The sequence below is a fragment of the Rana temporaria genome, chromosome 2 (assembly GCF_905171775.1).
Source record: "Rana temporaria chromosome 2, aRanTem1.1, whole genome shotgun sequence".
Lineage (NCBI taxonomy): Eukaryota > Metazoa > Chordata > Amphibia > Anura > Ranidae > Rana > Rana temporaria.
In genome coordinates, this window is record NC_053490.1 from 363,531,624 (window position 1) to 363,550,950 (window position 19,327).

At 44.4% G+C, this 19,327-nt stretch overlaps 1 protein-coding gene across 3 annotated transcripts in view; it reads right to left on the reverse strand.

The window, feature by feature from the left end:
• Nucleotides 1-12,230: 12,230 nt before the first annotated feature.
• The window catches only part of LOC120927166 (cytochrome b561 domain-containing protein 1), an 81,054-nt gene continuing 73,957 nt past the window's right edge, over nt 12,231-19,327 (reverse strand). For all 3 annotated transcript variants that reach the window (XM_040337648.1, XM_040337647.1, XM_040337646.1), the window contains exon 4: nt 12,231-12,796. In XM_040337648.1, the coding sequence (XP_040193582.1) occupies nt 12,293-12,796 (504 nt within the window). In that variant the 3' untranslated portion in view covers nt 12,231-12,292. The remainder of the gene's footprint in view (nt 12,797-19,327) is intronic.

The window sequence follows — 19,327 nt, forward strand, 5'->3', positions numbered from 1 at the left end:
AAAAAACAAATAAACATCTGTAAGCCGAGCATAGGGCCCATCACCTCTGTGGTGGGAGCCCTACACCGTGGCTCTAAGTCCCAATAGGGAACTACACCCAAATAGGGGGGGCCTACGTGGGGTTCGTGTGCCAACATGGAGGGGAAGGTAGGGAGTCCCACCCCCGCCCACCGCATCTCAAAAAGTGCTGAAAAAATAAGGGGGGAACAGTGAACAAAACTAGTTTTCCAGCAACCCATGTCCGGTGAGCCAGAGTGGCAGAAGAGGGACAGCCGTCCCTGAAGCGAGCACATCAGTCCAACCAGCCTCAAAAGGACCATAGCACAGTAACATCAGGCCTAGGCCAAGTGCATATCAGAGAGGTACGTCCAGGAGGCAAATCAAAGTGCCGGGTAGTGCCATCGCCCCGGGACAAAAAGACAGTTCAAAGCCTTTAGGGTGGCATTCAGAGGAGACACCCCTGTCAGTCTTGGGATACCGAGGGCCCTGGCAGGGGGTCCTGATTAGGGCGCTGTCTGTCCCTCTTGCGACTCTTTCTTGTGGCCGTTGTCCACGGTTCAGGTAGCCTTAGTGACGGGGCCTCAGATGGTTCCCTCCAGTCTGGGAAGTCCACAGGGTCCAGCCCCAGGGCAGAGAGAAAGTGTGGCAGGTCATCTTTCGTGCGCAGCGTGGCCTGTTTCCCATTTTTGGTTGCCTGCAGATAGAAAGGGAAGCCCCATCGATAAGTCAGTCCAGCATCCTGAAGCACAGTCAGTATGGGGCAGAGCGCTCTGCGCTGCATTAAAGTGCACCTGGAGATGTCTTGGTAAAAAAACAAACGTGCCCCATCGAAATCATAAAAAGGTTTTCCACGCATTTTTTGCATTATGCGCTCCTTGAATGTGTACTTGTGGAGCTTACAAATTACATCTCTGGGGTTATCTGCGTTTTGCGATGGCGGTCTCAGCGCCCTGTGTGCGCGGTCTATTTCCATAGGAGCAGTCGCAGGCAGGCCCAAAATGTCCCTAAAGATATCCTGCAAAGTGGGGATAATGTCAAGGGGAGCTGTGGCTTCAGGGAGCCCCCGGATCCTTATATTAACCCTTCTGCTGCGGTTTTCAGAATCGTCCAGCTGACATAACAGGGTTTCAATCCTCTGGTCCTGAACACGGCACTTGGCTTGCAGCAGAGCAATAGTGGGGAGAGCCTCCAGGGCTTCCACCCTATTCCCCAGGTGGGATGTATCTGCTTTTAGCTGGGCAATGTCCTCGGTGAAGGCCCTCTCCACCCTGCTTGTGAATCTTTCCAGGTCCTCTCGTGTGGGGAGGGACATAATATGGCGCCTGAGTTCCTCATCCCCCATGAGGTCTGGGGCCATCACGCGTCCACCCGGGGATGTAGGCAATGCGGGGGGGGGCCCCGAGTCACTCACCGACCTTGGGGATGAATCCGGGGAGGCAGACGGCGGAGGAGCTTTCTGCTGGCGTGTCGCAGCCGTGGCAGGCTGAGATGATTTCAGCGCCTTCTGCGTCTTCCCGGTCGGCGCCATGTCGGATGCCTCGCGGCCTTGTCCTCGGGTCCCCGAGAAGTAGTTTTCCAGCTGTACCTGCCGGGTGACAGTCGTTCTCGGCGGCTGGGACGACTGGCGCAGTCGCTGGGACATGGGGGGAGCCGGATCGACTCTGTAACCCCCTCTATAGCTGCTGAAAAGGCGGCGGTGGAGCGGAGCTGAGGCAGAGCACGTCCTCACTCCTCCATAGCCAGGACACGCCCCCTCCTGAATAAAGGTTTTAACAAGGAAGATTTAGGCTAGAGGTTTTTGAAAAAGAATGGTCCAAGGCCAAATAGAAAACTTCCATATAACAGTATACAATCCTATACCAACAGCTTATTCAGGGGAAGGCAAAATAAAAAATTAAAGCTTAATCCAAATTTGATTCTGGAGGGGAAAATAAATTCCTTCTTGATTTCCCTCGATGTATTACTCCTGGTGCCAATACGTATAAATAGAAGTATGCAGTTATTTTTTGCGCATTGAAGAAAGAATGCAGGTCTTATTTAAAACAATCTACTGAGTTGGCCAGAACCAGCTCTTAAGGGAGTCTATTCCACATTTTCATAGCTCTTATTTAAAAAAAGTATTTTTTATATTTGGAGGTTAAATCTATTTTGGTCCCGATGTAAAGAACACCTTTAAAGTGAACACCTCTACACCAAGGGGATTTCCGAGATCCCAAAGAGGAAACAGAAGGACATAGAGGAGGCAATTTCTAAGCGGTACGCACCATCTCTGCATAATATTGCACCTGCTTTTTTAGCGACTGAGAGGTAGCAGGAATCCTCTCATCCTCCGACTGCACATGATCCTCATCTCCAGAGAGGGATTTTTCACCCTTTAGAAGGCCCATCTAATGAGAGAGCCAGAGCAGATGAAGGGGATCTACCCCGTTTTCTGCTATCTTTTAAGGAGGTTGCTATAATAGTAGCAATCCTTCCTTCTAAGCCATCCAAAGCAACTTTTCAAAGTGTCCTCAGTGACGTATACAGGAGCTGCCATAGGAGAAGCTGCAGAACCAGACGGGGGCTCATCCTGTGAGGCTGCCATCAGGCTGACAGAGGGGGATAGTAAACTGCAGGCAAGCTCATAATCCTTAGCCGCAAGTGGAGATTTTCTGGTGCCTCTTTTACTAGCCCTTGAACCTCTTGTCGGAGACATAGTCCTTACTACAAAGCAAAAGTACTATCCACAAAATAAATGCAATCACTGTTGTGCTATAGTCTTACAACACACATATATAAGCTCAATGCACAACCTGATACCGAGTAGGAGTCTTAGGTTTGTCTGGTTCTATCCACAGGGATGCCCACAGCCCACAGCTCTGTGTCCATGCCGCTTTACAGAAGGTTTCTGGCATGCTGGGCATTAAATCAGCATCTTGGCGCCTGCACACAGGTGTTGCACATGGGCACTAGCAACCACGGCCCTCCCACTCTCTATCTCTCATTAAGACAGCTAAAAGCGTGCTCCTGGCGTGCATGCGCCACTGTCATAGCAGCACCCAAAGTGATGAGGAAAGGGGGAGAGATTACTGGGGGCATCATTGGGGACGCCTGTATGCGTTTTGTGGCAGAGCCTGCGGCGGAGGAGGTGAGTGGCGTTTAAATTGACCGACTTCACTGAGCTTGTTCCTGGATGGCTATGTAAGAATACACCAGGTATGCACTTACTCCCTCCAGTGGTGAAAACCAGTTAAGACATCCTACTCACAGAAGATAAATATAAAATAAATGATCCTCTTCTTACCTTATCCACGCGGCAGAAAAAGCTACTAAAAAGTAGTTCCAGCTTTCACCCATCACGGCAGGCAAGTTGTGCCAACCTTCAGGTTTATCAAGTGTTCCATTAGAGAAACCTCATACCTGGACCTGTAGAAGACTCTGCCAGAAACTTTTCGTGCCACAGTTGCATTAGTACACCAAAGTCTGGATCCCAGAGCCCAGACCTCCGCAGAGAGACATTACAGGCAAACCTTGTTTCTTCATTACACGAGGCCCAGGTATCACCCATCTTAGGCTTTTGATATCGGCCCGAGGTATGGATCCGGTTATAGCTCCTAGGCCTCCGCAGTCAGACCATCAAAAGAGCACTTTCTTCTTAGCACATGTTGAATGTGAACAACCACCTTAAACACTGGCGAAAAAACTGAGGTACTTTCCATTTGGGAGGGGTTATATAGAAGAGGAACTAAATATCAATTGGGTTTGCCAGTGTCCAATCACCTGTGGTGACTACATAACCCATTAAGTAATTTAGACTCTGTGTCCCGTGATTTATGAGCAAGAAAGAATTTAATTATGCAATCTATCTTATCAGCTGGTCACTTTTTAGCAACTATTGAACTGTTATCACGCTTTCAATAGACTTGATGTTTGAATTGCATATCTAGACTTTAATAATCAAACCATATTATAGATAGGATTTCAGGTCCTGTTACGGCAATTGGCACTAATAATAATGTGAAATGTATTTTTCAAATTAAGTTTTCGTATTGAAAAATAATTTTATTCTTTATAATATATAAAAATTATTTTCTATTATGCATACTTTTTTTTCTTATACAGATGGTTAATTACAATGTATGATGAACAACAATAATCATGTCTTAAGAAGATGGTTAGGCTATAAAACTTTTGCAGCTTTGGTGTTTCTGTTTTGGTGGTGTAGGGATACTAATCATTACAGTACAAAAAATATATAAATGTATAATTTTAATTTTGTCTATAAAAACTTACAATTCATGAACTGGCAGACATGTCTTCTCCATCTCAAAACAAAGACACAAACAAATATGAGGAATGTAATTTATTGACAGTTTTATTTTGATGCCAACACAAACTCAATTACACGATTAACAAAAATGCTAGTGATAGACAATAAATATGAAATACCCGTACCAGAGAGACAATACATCATGTAGCCTTATTTACACTCCAAAAAAACTTGCTTGAAAATCACAGCACTGTTCAGAACAACACAATGTGCACACAAAGTCCAGTATCCCTGAGTTTTAAAACACAAGACATAAGTTAAATCTAAACTTGTGTGCCTGGTTATGCAAATATACAGTACTTCTTTCTGAGACTTGACCATGTGTATACAGTTTTGTCAGCACAAAGAACTGCTTAAAAATGCCCTTCCATTGCACAAAAGTCAGTATATAAAACTATTTTAACAGTGCTTACATTATACCCGGAACTGAAGCTAAAGTTTGATCTGCTTATATTTTGCTACCCTGACTTCACCCCAATCAACATGCTAATAAAATAAAAATAACCAATTTGAAACCCAATGATATGCGTTTTTTTTACTGGGTTTCTGTTCAATAGCAGATCATACAGGCAGGGTGCAGCACATACCTTCCTGTACTCCTCTCAAGAACCGTCAGCTTTGATGAAAGCACTGAGTTGGCTCCTGGGAGGATTCCCACAGTCAAAAACGCCTTTATGGGTGGATGTCAGTCTGAAGCAGTTGACGTTCCTAGGCAGCCTGCATTTACATGCAGACTTCCCTAGGCAAGATTCAAATGTGCTGCCGAGCCTCCCATGGCTGAAAAGACTAATACATAAATTAAAGAAAACCAAAATTTCCTCCATCCAGGTAATAAAGGTGAGCTATATTTGACTTGTTGCATCTTCTAATGCACACTGAATGAAGCCCACAATGTGAAGTGAGAGTAAGCAATCACAGTACAGGAAAGGAACCTGTACAACTAAAAAGCAAGGCCGGAGTTCAGCCTTAATATAGTATGTAACACAGGGGTAAACAAATTGTTAATAGTGGACATGTGACTGGTAAATCATAGCCATCTCTGTCATTTCACCAGGCCTGGAGCGTGTCTATAGCAGTATCCCATCCACTCACTCTGAAGCGCGCAGCTCTAAGCAAGCAGACCTATCTTTTTTTAAAGTGTTACTAAACCCAGGACCCTGCATTCATTATATCTGGTATCCCACAGTACTCAGAACATGGAAATGCAATAGGTTTAGTAAATATAACAGATAACTTTTTCCATCAGCAGTTAGAGCAGTCTTGTGACTTCTACCAGTGTTTTGTTAAAGCTTGTAGGCGGAGTTTTCATTCTGCCTCGACTGTCCTATAAGGCTGCAGGACCCCTGACCCTCTGTCTGGACAGTGCCGATTGGCCCTGCGCTGATCACATGCACTCTCTCCCTCTTCCTTCCTGATTGGCTGAGACTCAGCAGTAGCGCCATTGGCTCCCCCTGCTGTCAAAGTCAGCTAGCCAATCAGGGGAGTGAGGGGGCGGGGCCGGGTAGGGGCTCCATGTCTGAATGGACACAGGGAATCGTGTCAGGGTTGGCCTCAGCCCTCTCTTCCGAGTGCACAGCTGTCAGTTAATTGCCAGCACCCATCGTCAACAGTGCCTGACCTTGTGATCATTTCCTGCTCATCAGCCAGACCCTTCTGGTCATTTAAACTGCCTGGTTCATTTCTCCCATGCCTTCACCTTGGTCAACATATCCGAAGATTTTCTGTTGTGCTCCTGGTAAAGACTTGCCTGGCTGACATTTCCATTCTGGTTTCTGATCCTGTTTGCCGTCTCCAACTATGCTGATCTCTGGCTTCCCAATTTACTGTCTTTCACTGACTACACGCTTTGATTACCGAACCCTGGCTATGTTTTGACTACATTTACTATTTGTACCATTTTTACCACTATATTAAAGGTCGCAAAGTTCAAGGGGGCCGAATACTTTTGCAAGGCACTGTATGTACTGGGGATATCATGGCAAAGGAACACTGGGAAGCCATGCTGGCTGCTGTGTGTGGAGATCCCCATTCAACCACACACAGAGACTCTGCTCACCCTGTGAATGAGAGGCTGAATAAAGACAAACTTTACTTCTCCAACTACAGGGAGGACTGAGGTGGTGTGAAAACTTTCCTTACACTTCCTTAAGGGTAGACAACGATAGAATCTCCTAGGCAGCAAGCACTGTGCCATTTCATGATTTGGAGATGTATTATTTAACTTATTTAAGCCTTTAACTGCCTTGTAAACTTTAAGTGACAAAGAACAACATGCGCTCCAAAAGATAAAACTGCTGTCTAATATATACCCAGGACTTTACTATTTAAGGTTCTGACTTGGAACTAGCTTGATTTCCTGGATTCCAGATGTTTCACCAACTCCTGAGTGGCACTGTATTCCAACTGTGGTGCCTATAGCAGATTTTGTATAAGGGAGTAACAGGCGAGTGATGGGCGCTTATCTGCTGTATCATGAATGGCAGGCACAGGGGGATGCTGGAATCTGGGCACACAGGTCTACTTCAGTTCATACACATAAGGGGCCGATGTGTGAACTCTGCTTTAAATACTACTGACTCCTGCCTTCTGCATTACTCACAGTATTCTTGACTTATGCATTACATGCTACTGACCTCTGAACTCTGCATTACAAACTAGAGAACTTTGCAATGTTATATATTTCACTGACCTTTGAATTCTGCATTACTAACTATTGACAACAGAACTTTTTTCTACTTTCTATTGACTCCTGAATTCTTCAAATCATCACATTTTGAATGGAGGTTATCTTCTTAAGAGATCCTTGATCTCTTCATGTTTAAGTAGATTGCCACCTCTTCAAGGTTGCCTTTCCCTGGTGTAACATAACGTAAGGTCAACTTTGTTAAATATTTTACAAAGTGTCATCATTTTGTACACATCTCTGTACTTTTACGTATATATTCTATACATCTCCCTTTAAAATAATGAAAATAGTTTAAAAAAAATAAAAATGATGGGATCCATTGCTTTGAAAACTGCAAAATCTGTAGATAACGTAACAGTTAAAAAAAAACGTATATTCTAAAATTTAGGATGACTGACAACAGCTTGTCTTTTTAAAGAATACACAAAGGATTATATATAAATGCCCATTGGTGTGCAATAATATCCATGTCCAAATGGTGATGAACACTGTAACACAAGCAAGTCTGTCACAAGAAAAGAACGGAGGCTGGCATTGCTGGCCCACTGCTGCAAACGCTAGTTGCCTGGCTTCAACACTTTTGAATCACAGATTTGGAACAATGATGTGGCACAAACATGTCAGAATTCCATATCTCTATACTTGTTCCAGGTCAGTGATTCAGAAAGTACTAAAAGTCACAGCACTGAGGCAAATCCTTCTCTCCCCCACTCACCTTCTTAAACCTAACTACACTAAAGCAGACTATTTACTAAAACTAAATATTAGCAGCATTTACCCGACTCCTTCTCATACCTGTAAAGGGATAAATGCTGCGCTGCTAATAGGGTGTGTGTATACAGGTCAATACCAACATGACAAGGTAAACAATGTACACACTACAGTAAATAAAAGTGCTTAATTGTGCAACAAATACAAAGGTGAAATAGTGCACTAGGGTAAATAATAGTCCATATAGCTGTGATCAGCTAGGATATAATTGGACGTTTTGTAGTCTTCATAAAAGCACCCAAGTTGTGTTGGAAAGAAAATCCACAGCAAGTGTAAGACAGCTGGTTAAAGCACCTCCACCTCAAGTAAATATTCTGCTTACCGAACACCAAAATATAAATCGCATGTAGTACTGTATCTGATAGATAGGTTCCTCCACACCAGATAGAAAAAATGGATGATCCTTAGCCAGAACGCACTCATGCGTTAAACCCAGGAGGTGAAAACAAGAAGGCAAAACATAGAGTAGTACTGCTACTAAAACGATTTAATGAAAAACAAAGTTTATGCACTCACATGTCCATAGTAGTACATTAGCGTGTGTTTAAAATGTTTTAAAGCCGGCCAGCTTGTATAATCCACTCGTTCCTTCCGGATGGTCGCGGGGCAAAACAATGAATGACGTCAGCACGCCGCTCCTCCCTACGCCGTTTCGTCAGTAAGATGACATCTTCCAGGGGCTCATACCTGTTTTCCGCCTCTGTGCCCAACCCCCCAGGCCACTCCAGGACCTTAAATGTGCTTCTTCTTGAGCCTCTCCTTTGTTGCCTTGGTTGTGGGTTTTGGGTCATTGTTATGCTGGAATAAAACATCCACAGCCCATTTTCAATGCCCTGGCTGAGAGAAGGAGGTACTCAATCAAGATTTGATGGTACATGGCCCCATCCATCGTCCCTTTGATGCAGTGAAGTTCTCCTGTCCCCTTAGCAGAAAAACAACCCCAAAGCATAATGTTTCCGCCTCCCTGTTTGACGGTGGGGGTGGTGTTCTTGGGGTCATAGGCAGCATTTTTCCTCCTCCAAACACTTTCACTTTCAGTGGGCGCTGCAGGATTTCAGTCCTTCATGGCATAGTGTGTTACCAATTATTTTCTTGGTAACTGGTCCCAGCTGTTTTAAGATCACTGACAGGGTTCTCCAGTGTGGTTCTGGGCTGCTTCCTCACCGTTCTCATGATCATTGAAACGCCACGAGGTGAGATCTTGCATGAAGCCCCAGACTGAGGGAGATTGACAGTTATTTTGTGTTTCTTCCATTTGCAAGTAATTGCCCCAACTGTCATCACCCTCTTACCAAGCTGCTTGGCTATGGTCTTGTAGCCCATTCCAGCCTTGTGTAGGTCTATAATCTTGTCCCTGACATCCTTGGACAGCTCGTTGGTTTTGGCCATGGTGGAGAGATTGGAATCTGATTGTTTGCTTGTGTGGACAGGTGTATTTTATACAGGTAACAAGCTGATATTAGGAGCACTCCCTTGAAGAAAGTGCTCCTAATCTTAGCTTGTTACTTGCATAGAAGACACACGGGAGCCAGAAGTATTGCCGATTGATAGGGGATCAAATACTTATTTCATTTATTAAAATGCAAATCGATAACTTTTTTGAAATGTGTTTTTCTGGATATTTTTGTTATGTCTCTCATTGCTAAATAAAAAAGAAACCATTACAATTATAGACTTCACTGATCATTTCTTTGTCAGTGGGCAAACGTACAAAATCAGCAGGGGATCAAATACATTTTTCCCTCACTGTAAGTTTAAAACCAAAGTTTTCTTTGTTGCTAGAACGTTAGGATCTCTAATGGTGATAATGCAGAGCTGAATGATCCAAAATATTTTAATGTTTGGGGTGGAAAAGTCTCCTTTAAGAGCCGGTTCACACTTAGGCGGCACAACTTCGGGGGCTACTCCGCAAGGCGTCCTGAAGACGACCTGCAAAATGACTTCTGTATAGAAGTCAATGCAGGTTCCCCCGAGCCGCCCCCGAAGTCGTACAAGAACCTTTTTCTAAGTCGGAGCGAATTGCGTCGCTCCTATTAGAACGGTTCTATTGCATACAATGGGACGCGACTCGTCAGGCGGCTGAGTCGCCTGACGAGTCGCCCCAGTGTGAACCGGCTCTAACAAGACAACCAGGCAACTATCAACAACAGCCTCCATATATTTCTTGTGACAGAGTTACTTTAGAGTTGCTTAATCAGATCCATTCAGGGCAGAAACAGACAGAGTTAAGCTAAGAACATGACATGGTGGTCAAAAAAACTGTTAAAAGATATTTTCATAAACGTGCACAATCGTATTAACTGAACATGCACTGGGTACACACACCCGGCACTGGCAATATCCCTGCGAAGCCAACATATTAAATTTTTGGATATTTCTACCATCTGCCTGCTGGAGAAGAACATCTGCACAGTTTGCTTTCCGTCTAAATGAATACATTTTTTTTGATCCAATGAGATCAGGGCTTGTTGACCTCATGCCTATAAATAAACTAAGTATTTCAGCAGCACCCATGAAAATATCCATCTCAGACAGTACATTAATGAAACATAAATATTGACCCTACATTCATTATAGACATTAGTCAAGTATCCTTTTCAGGTTCAGTGCAAATAAAATATATTTAAGACAAATCACACAAATATAAATGAATATACATAACATACGGTCTACTAAAACCACAAAAAAAAAAAAAAAGGAAGCACACTGGAGTATGGATTTCATAAACTGTCAAATGTTGGTTATTGGTTAAACTAGATGGACTTGTGTCTTTTTTTCAACCAGACTAACTATGTAACTAAATATAAACGAACATAGAAGCTGTTAAAGCTCATCTTAAGACAGATATAAAAGGTGTACACGAATGCAGCTATGTATTCATTAACCACTTCCCGACGGCCGTACGACTATATACGGCCGCAGGGTGGCTCTACTTCTCTGGGACGCCGTCTTTTTACGGCCGCCCCTTTCCTCGCTCCCAAGCGCGCATCGGGGAACTTCTGTGCTGCCCGTGTCCCTTGAACACAGCCAATCACAGATCGCTGTGAACGGCCAATCGGAGTGGCCGTTTGGTAGGCGATCTGTGCGGCCAATGAGAAATGATCTCATATGTAAACATACGAGATCATTTCTCATTGCCGGCTCTCACAATGACAGCGTCCTGTCAGGGAGAGAGGAGACCGATCTGTGTCTCTTGTACATAGGGACACAGATCGGTCACCTCCCCCAGTCACCCCCCTTCCCCCACAGTTAGAACACTATATAGGGTACACATTTAACCCCTTCCTCACCCCCTAGTGTTAACCCCTTCAATGCCAGTCACATTTATACAGTAATTAGTGCATATTTATAGCTCTGATTGCAGTATAAATGTGAATGGTGCTAAAAATGTGTCAAAAGTGTCCGATGCGTCCGCCATAATGTCGCAGTCCCAATAAAAATCGCAGATCGCCGCCATTACTAGTAAAAAAAAAATATTAAAAAAAAATAATTCTGTCCCTTATTTTGTAGGCGCTATAACTTTTGCGCAAACCAGTCGCTTATTGCGATTTTTTTTTTTTTTTACCAAAAATATGTAGAAGAATATGTATCGGCCTAGACTGAATTTTTTTTTTTTTTTTTTGTTTAAATTGGGATATTTATTATAGCAACAAGTAAAAAATATTGTATTTTTTTTCAAAATTGTCGTTCTTTTTTGTTTATAGCGCAAAAAATAAAAATCGCAGAGGTGATCAAATACCACCAAAAGAAAGCTCTACTTGTGGGGAAAAAAGGACGTCAATTTTGTTTGGGAGCCACGTCACACGACCGCGCAATTGTCAGTTTAAGCGATGCAGTGCCGGAAGCTGAAATTTCACCTGGGCAGGAGGGAGGTATATGTGCCCAGTAAGAAAGTGGTTAATATAAATTTTTTCTTCAAATCAAATCAAGCAATGTACAGAAAGTACTTTTTTTAGACTTGGTATTAGATTTTTGCACTCCCTGTACAGCAGAGTTCAGAGAAAAGAGCAGCATAAGCAGACAATTAGTGCTGTAGTGCTTATTTGCTAACAAGTGCTAACAAGGACATGCTGAAGAGAGCAGAGTGACAAAGAGATTAGTAATGAGTCCTCTGCTTCTCTTTTTACTGCCCTGTCACAGGCTGAAAAGGCACAAAATCAGTAAGTTTTACTTAACTGCAGAAGCAAAAAATCAGGTAGCATGCCCTAACAGACAGATGTGTGACAGAGCTGCGTAAATTCTAGAATTAATTAGACAGAAATACAAATTATAAGGCAGGTAAAACATCATATGTTTTTCACTGTATTTAACAGTTTTATCTATGTATTTAACTGTCAGGTTTAAGCTACTAATCAAAACTATTCTTATTTGTTTGGGCAATTCCAAATTTTACAGTATTGTAGCATGAAACTGTATATAAAGAAAATCTGAAAAAAGCAATATCAAAAGAATAACAGACGATACTTGATCTTTTGTGTTTGTTATTAACAATGACATTAAGGTTGCAGGAGCTTGAGCTAGGATATTCACGTTTGACTTTTCCTCTTTGGTAAGTATATGTCCAATACTTGATTCATGATCACCAATGCAGGGTAGAGAGGCAAAACAAGGCAAACATACCATGCAGGCCCCTTAATTTGAGCCTGAAACCAGTCTGAATACAAACCTAGAAGAACAGTGGTTGTTGCAAGTAGATATACCAAAAGGCCACAAGTGGCATGGTACAGCTTGAGACGAGATACTGCAGTCACCCGGGCCAGTCGTGGACAGAGTAGGCCAAACCCACACACAGCCTGACAACATGTGGCTATCAAGGTAATTAGACCAATAATGCTGTGCCATGAGGTAAAGTGTGGCCGTTCACTGCGGTTTTTACTGCATACTATAAAGGATATTCCAGTTCCTGCCAAGATAGGCACACACAGCTGTAGGAGCCAATGAATTCGAGTCTTAGACTTGCGAGATAAAGGGCAGAGAGGTGAAGTCTCTGGGGATAACAGCAACACAGCTTCTGTCATACAGAGGCAATACTATAAAGAAAAGAGAGATAAATAAAAAAAACAGTAATAAATGACATTCATGTCAAGATCAGCATTTTTTTTGTTCTACCACACATCTACTAAATGAAGGAGTAAGAAAAACCTAGTCTGTCTTTCATATTTCAAATTACCTGAATGTTCTTCTAAATGCAGAACATTACACAGATCATCTGCTCTAAACATAACTTTATTCTTATTACTGTCTATTTTTTTACTAGGACAGCAAATCTGAAATGTAATCCTGTTGACCTGATCTCTACTCAGCTGTGCAAGGAAGCACAAACAAGCTTAAAAAGGTTCTTCCTTCTTAAACCATAAAACAAAACAGAGGGCGCACTGGCCTAGTGCAATATCATGATGTATCGTGGACTGTTCTTATAGTTCAAGCTGTGATGTATCTGTCAGTTTGTAAGTATAATATTTACCACTTTTTATATATTAAAAGAGAATTGTTGAGCATAATGCACTAGGCTGTTTTGTTTTATGGTTTTAATGTTCCCAGACTTTCCCAGTCTTAGGAGGGCAGTAAGGCGAGACCTATCCAGGAAAGCCAGGATGGGAATATAACAACTGTCATTTCTAGAGTAGAGCTGCACGATTAATTGTTAAAAAATTGTGATTTCGATTCAACCCCCTCACAATCTCTATGCATAATTTCCAGATTCATTCATGTAACAAGTGTAGAGCGTTCTCTGCTCACTCAGCTATCAAAAGAAAAAAAAACAGGCTTGGATCAAAGGAATGAACTTCGTCCTGTTAATGAGGGAAGTTTAACTACTTAAAGACCTGGGGGCAGATCCACAAAAGGATTACGCCGGCGTATCCGTAATTTTAAAATTCCCGCGTCGTATCTTTGTTTTGTATCTACAAAACAAGATACAACGGCATCTCGGAGGGATCCGACAGGCGTACGTCTTAGTACGCCGTCGGATCTTAAGGTGCAATATTTTGGCGGCCGCTAGGTGGCGTTACCGTTGAATTCTGCGTCGAGTATGCAAATTAGCTATTTACGGCGATCCACGAACGTACGTCCGGCCGACGCATTTTTTTACGTTGTTTTCGTTCGGCTTTTTACGGCGAATAGTTAAAGCTGCTATATGGTGGCGTACTCAATGTTAAGTATGGCAGTCGTTCCCGCGTCCAATTTTGAATTTTTTACGTCGGTTGCGTAAGTCGTTCGCGAATAGGGATTTGGTAGAATGACGTCACCGTCGGAAGCATTGGCTTTTTCCGGGTTAATTTCGAGCATGCGCACTGGGATACCCCCACGGACGGCGCATGCGCAGTTAAAAAAAAAACTTTGTTTACGTCGGGTCACGACGTATTACCATAAAACATGCCCCCATTACATCCATTTGAATCCCGCGCCCTTACGCCGGCAAAAATACACTACGCCGCCGTAACTTACGGCGCAAATTCGTTGAGGATTCGAAAAAAAAAAAAGTTGCGGCGGCGGCGTAGTGTATGTTAGATACGCTGCGCCCGGCAGATTCTTACGCGCAGGTAAGTGGATCTGCCCCTTAACCTTTTTCTGACACTTGTTTCTTACAAGTTAAAATCAGTATTCTTTGCTAGAAAATTACTTGGGACCCCAAAACATTTATATATATATTGTGGTGGTGGAAACCTTACCGAAAAAAATGGGCCTACGCAGCCAATGGCTAGCACAGAGGTGTCCCATTTGTGATGATGGGTTTATGTGTTCCTCCCTCCGGTTCGAAACAGGGGGGGAGGATATGTGGTGGTGGTTTACGCCATATTTTGGAGAGAAAGACGCACTAATTGCACAGCTGTGTGTTCAGCTATTTAGTTCTGAACTGACTATGGCTCAGGGCCCCACCCCACAGACAGGAAGTCTGTGCTGGGAGTCAGGTGGACTCCCATCCCTCTGAGGGGAGTCAGAGATACTGCATGGGTGCAGCTAGAGTATGCTTGTCTGCAGGAGGCAGATGTCATTGGTGATTGAGCAACAAGGCGCTGACCAGGAGTAAGCAAGGAGTGAGCTTACCTCTAGGAATCTCTGTTTGTTCTGAGGAACAGACCTACAGCCTAGGCCAGGCATGTCCAAAGTACGGCCCGGGGGCCAAATGCGGCCCGCGATTTGGTTTAATGCGGCCCCACTGGTAATTTGGACATATACATATCTTTTGTGGCTCCCAACGAATCCCAGAGCACCGCGTGGCACTCTGGGATTCGTTGGGGTGGCCACAAAAGATATATATCGTGTTTATCGTTCTGGCAGCCTCAGAGGGGACAGGGAGAAGGGTGGGACGAGTGCTGTCAGATAACATAGAGGAGAATCTCCGGTTTACTTGGCGGCCTCTATAATAGGAAGGCCGCCAAGAAAACAGGAGATTCTTCTGTATGTAATCCGTTGGCGCTCATGCTGCCCCCCCCCCCTGTCCCCTCCGAGGCTGTAGATGGGCATTGATCCGGCTGCACTCAGAGGATGCATTCATGGCAGTGGTGAGGCTGCATTAATCGGCACTGACCCTTATTTTGCTTCACATTTCATTATTAAAAAAATTATTTTTTTCCTGAAACTTCCCTCTTAAAGTGAAGGTGCGAGTTATACGCTAATAAATACGGTATATCCAAATAACACGCCCAAACTCATCCTTAGACTCTTCACCACACACAGCCACAAAGGCAGGAGAATTCTCAATGGGCAGCGTATTCGTTAATTTGCATTTAATTTTAATGGTTCAAAAAATGTCAGGCAAAATAGTCGGCCCTCACGCATGTTCACTTCATCAAATCTGGCCCTCTTTGAAAAAAGTTTGGACACCCCTGGCCTAGGCTAAAGGCCTGAAACGGATGGCAAGAACGAAAGCCAGGAGGCTAAACTGTTGAGTATGCAAGATACAGTAATGGTGGAACCCCCTGCGAGGGCTACTGATGTACTTGTGAACTTTTTGTGCTTTTAAATAAAAGTGGGCTACCAGGCCCTTGAAAATTCAGTCACTAAAAACGCACCTACCGCTGGAGTCTGATCACCCCAATCTTACTATATATATATATATATATATATATATATATATATATACACACACACACACACACACACACATACCGTATATACTCGAGTATAAGCCAAGTTTTTCAGCAATTTTTTTTGTGCTGAAAATGCCCCCCTCAGCTTATACTCGAGTCACCATTTTGCGCCTGATCTCCCGGACTTTGGGGATCCAGTAACAGCCGGTACTTGGCACACATATAGCCCCACTCTTCCTCTACAAGTGTGCAGAGTTTGTTGTCCAGGGGACCTACGGCCGAGATTTTTCAAATTCGGGCACCCCCTTCCATAGACTCCCATGTTAAACGGTCATTTCTCCAGTAACTCTGGGGACCCGGTACCGGCTGGCCGCAGGTCCCCTGATCTCCCAGACTTTGGGGACCCGGTACCGGCCGGTACTTGGCACACATGTAGCCCCACTTCTCCTCTACAAGTGTGCAAAGTTTGCTGTCTGGGGGACCTACGGCCGGGGAGCATAGATTTTTCAAAGCCAAGCACTCCTTCTATATACTCCCATGTTAAACGTAAGTCTAGTCATGGACACAGAGAGGCATGGACACAGAGAGGCATGGACACAGAGAGGCATGGACACAGAGAGGCATGGACACAGAGAGGCATGGACACAGAGACATGGACACAGAGAGGCAAAGTGGGGCATGCAGATGGACACCCTAGGCTTATACTAGAGTCAATAATTTTTTCCAGTTTTTTTGTGGTAAAATTAGGTGCTTCGGCTTATATTCGGTCGGCTTATACTCGAGTATAGCAGAGACCCTAGGCAATAAAGTGGCAATTGTTGCAATATTTTATGTCGCACTGTATTTGCGCACTGGTCTTTCAAAACGCAATTTTTTGGGAAAAAAATACACTTCAATAAATTAAAACAGTAACGTTAGCCCAATTGTTTTGTATAATGTGAAAGTTGTTATGTATGCCGCGAGAATCGTGATCTTTATTCTAAGTAAAAAAAAGGATTCTCATTTTAGCCAGAATCGTACAGCTCTGTATTAGATCAAAAGGGTGCTTCTACTAAATACTGAGCAAAGGGTCTGAATACTTAGGACCATGTGATATTTCAGTTTTTATTTTTTATTAAATCTGCAAAAATGTCAACAATTCTGTGTTTTTCTGTCAATATTGGGTGCTGTGTGTACATTAATGAGGAAAAAAATTAACTTAAAATAATTTTAGCAAATGGCTGCAATATAACAAAGAGTGAAAAATTTAAGGGGGTCTGAATACTTTCCGCACCATTATATATATATATATATATATATATATATATATATATATATATATATATATATATATATATATAAATAAATAAATAAATATTAACAGCAACTTTATCAGTGCAGCCTCACCTGTGCCCACCATTGCAGCCAGCCTCAGCTCACCTGTGCCATTGCAGCCTCAACTTACCTGTGCCCGCCATTGCAGCTTCAGCTCACCTGTGCCCGCCATTGCAGCCTCAGCTCACCTGTGCCCGCCATTGCAGCCTCAGCTCACCTGTGCCCCCCATTGCAGCCTCAGCTCACTTGTGCCCCCCATTGCAGCCTCAGCTCACCTGTGCCCCCCATTGCAGCCTCAGCTCACCTGTGCCCGCCATTGCAGCCTCGGCTCACCTGTGCCCGCCATTGCAGCCTTGGCTCACCTCTGCCCGCCATTGCAGCCTCAGCTCACCTGTGTCCGCCATTGCAGCCTCAGCTCACCTGTGCCCGCCATTGCAGCCTCAGCTCACCTGTGCCCGCCATTGCAGCCTCAGCTCACCTGTGCCCGCCATTGCAGCCCCAGCTCACCTGTGCCCGCCATTGCAGCCTCAGCTCACCTGTGCCCGCCATTGCAGCCTCAGCTCACCTGTGCCCGCCATTGCAGCCTCAGCTCACCTGTACAAGAGGATGATCACAAGGAAGCGAGCATGCAAGAGAAAAGCCGCGGGATTACACATCAGATAGCCCGCTGTTACAGCAGAGTTTACATTACAATTGTCTCCGCTCTGCTCGTGGTTACACACAGCCGCGCCTCCTGACCCTGCGCCTGCGATAGACAGAACACGTCCCAGCATTGGACTGTCATTCTGTCTATCACAGGCGCGGGGTCAGGAGGCGGGGCCACAAAAAAACATAGTTAGTCTGGTTAAAAAAAGACAAAAAAGTCCATCTAGTTCAACCAATCAAAACAATTCCTTCCTGATCCCCCGAGAGGCAAATCAGATATTCCCTGGATCAACTTTACATATACAGTAAATCTTAGTATCTAGTTATATTATGAACATTTAGGAAAGAGTCCAGGCCTTTTTTTTAAAGCAATTCATTGAGCTGGACAGAACCAGCCTTTGAGGGAGTCTATTTCACATTGCCCTTTCTCTATTTGGCGATTACAGTAAATCTCTTTTCCTCCAGACTCACTATATGGACCACCTATGAATTTATACACAATTTATATCCCCCCCTTAATCTCCTCTTCTCAAGAGAGAATACATTAATTTCCTCTAATTTCCTCATAGCTGAGCTCCTCCATACCCCTTATTAGTTCGGTTGCTCTGCTATGCACTTCCTCCAGTTCCCAGATTTCCTTTTTGTGAATTGGTGCCCAAAAGTGAACTGCGAATTTCAGATGAGGTTTTACTAATGATTTGTACAGGGGTAAAATTATCGATCTCTCTCTCTCTGTGTGGAGTCTATACCCCTTAATATAAGAAAGAATGTTGCTTGCTTTGGAAATCAATGCTTGGCATTGCATGCCATTATTAAGCTTATGACCGACCAGAACATCAAGGTCCTTCTCCACAATTCATTGGCCCAGTTGTACTCCCCCTAAGATGTATGATGCAGGCCCGGACTAGCCATCGGGCAACCGGGCATTCGCCCGGTGGGCCGCGGCCACCAAGAGGCCGCAAGTCTTAGTAGCGGGCACAAGGCTCTTTAAACCCGCGCCGCTCATCTAGCCTCTCCGCGGCCACCAGGGGAACATAAACACAGAGGGGGTGGAGCTACATGAGAAGCCTTCGGCCACTCCACAGCCGGGGGGCGTGACTGTGAGGGGGGGGGAGCCAGAGCAGACACCTGCTGCTGACAACGTGAGTGCAGCGCCCGCGACTGTAACCTGGATAGGAGGAGCAGTGGGGACGGCTGCATATAAAACAATCATTTTCTCCATCTCCCTTCTGCAATATTGGAATGCCTGAGGCTGCGAGAGGTAGAGGAAAAGCAGGCATTCCAATACTGCAGAAGGGAGATGGAGAAAATGATTGTTTTATTTTCAGCGGTCCCCACTGCTCCTCCTACACCACCCATACTCTTTGCCTCCTCGTGATCTCCGCCTCACCCTCGTGCTCGCTGCCACCCCCCAGTGATCTCCACCTCCACCCAGTGCTCGCTGCCACACCCCCAGTGCTCTCCGCCACCCCCAGTGCTCTCCGCCACCCCCCAGTGATCTACACCTCCCCCCAGTGATCTACACCTCCCCCCAGTGCCCTCTGCCACCCCCAGTGCCCTCTGCCACCC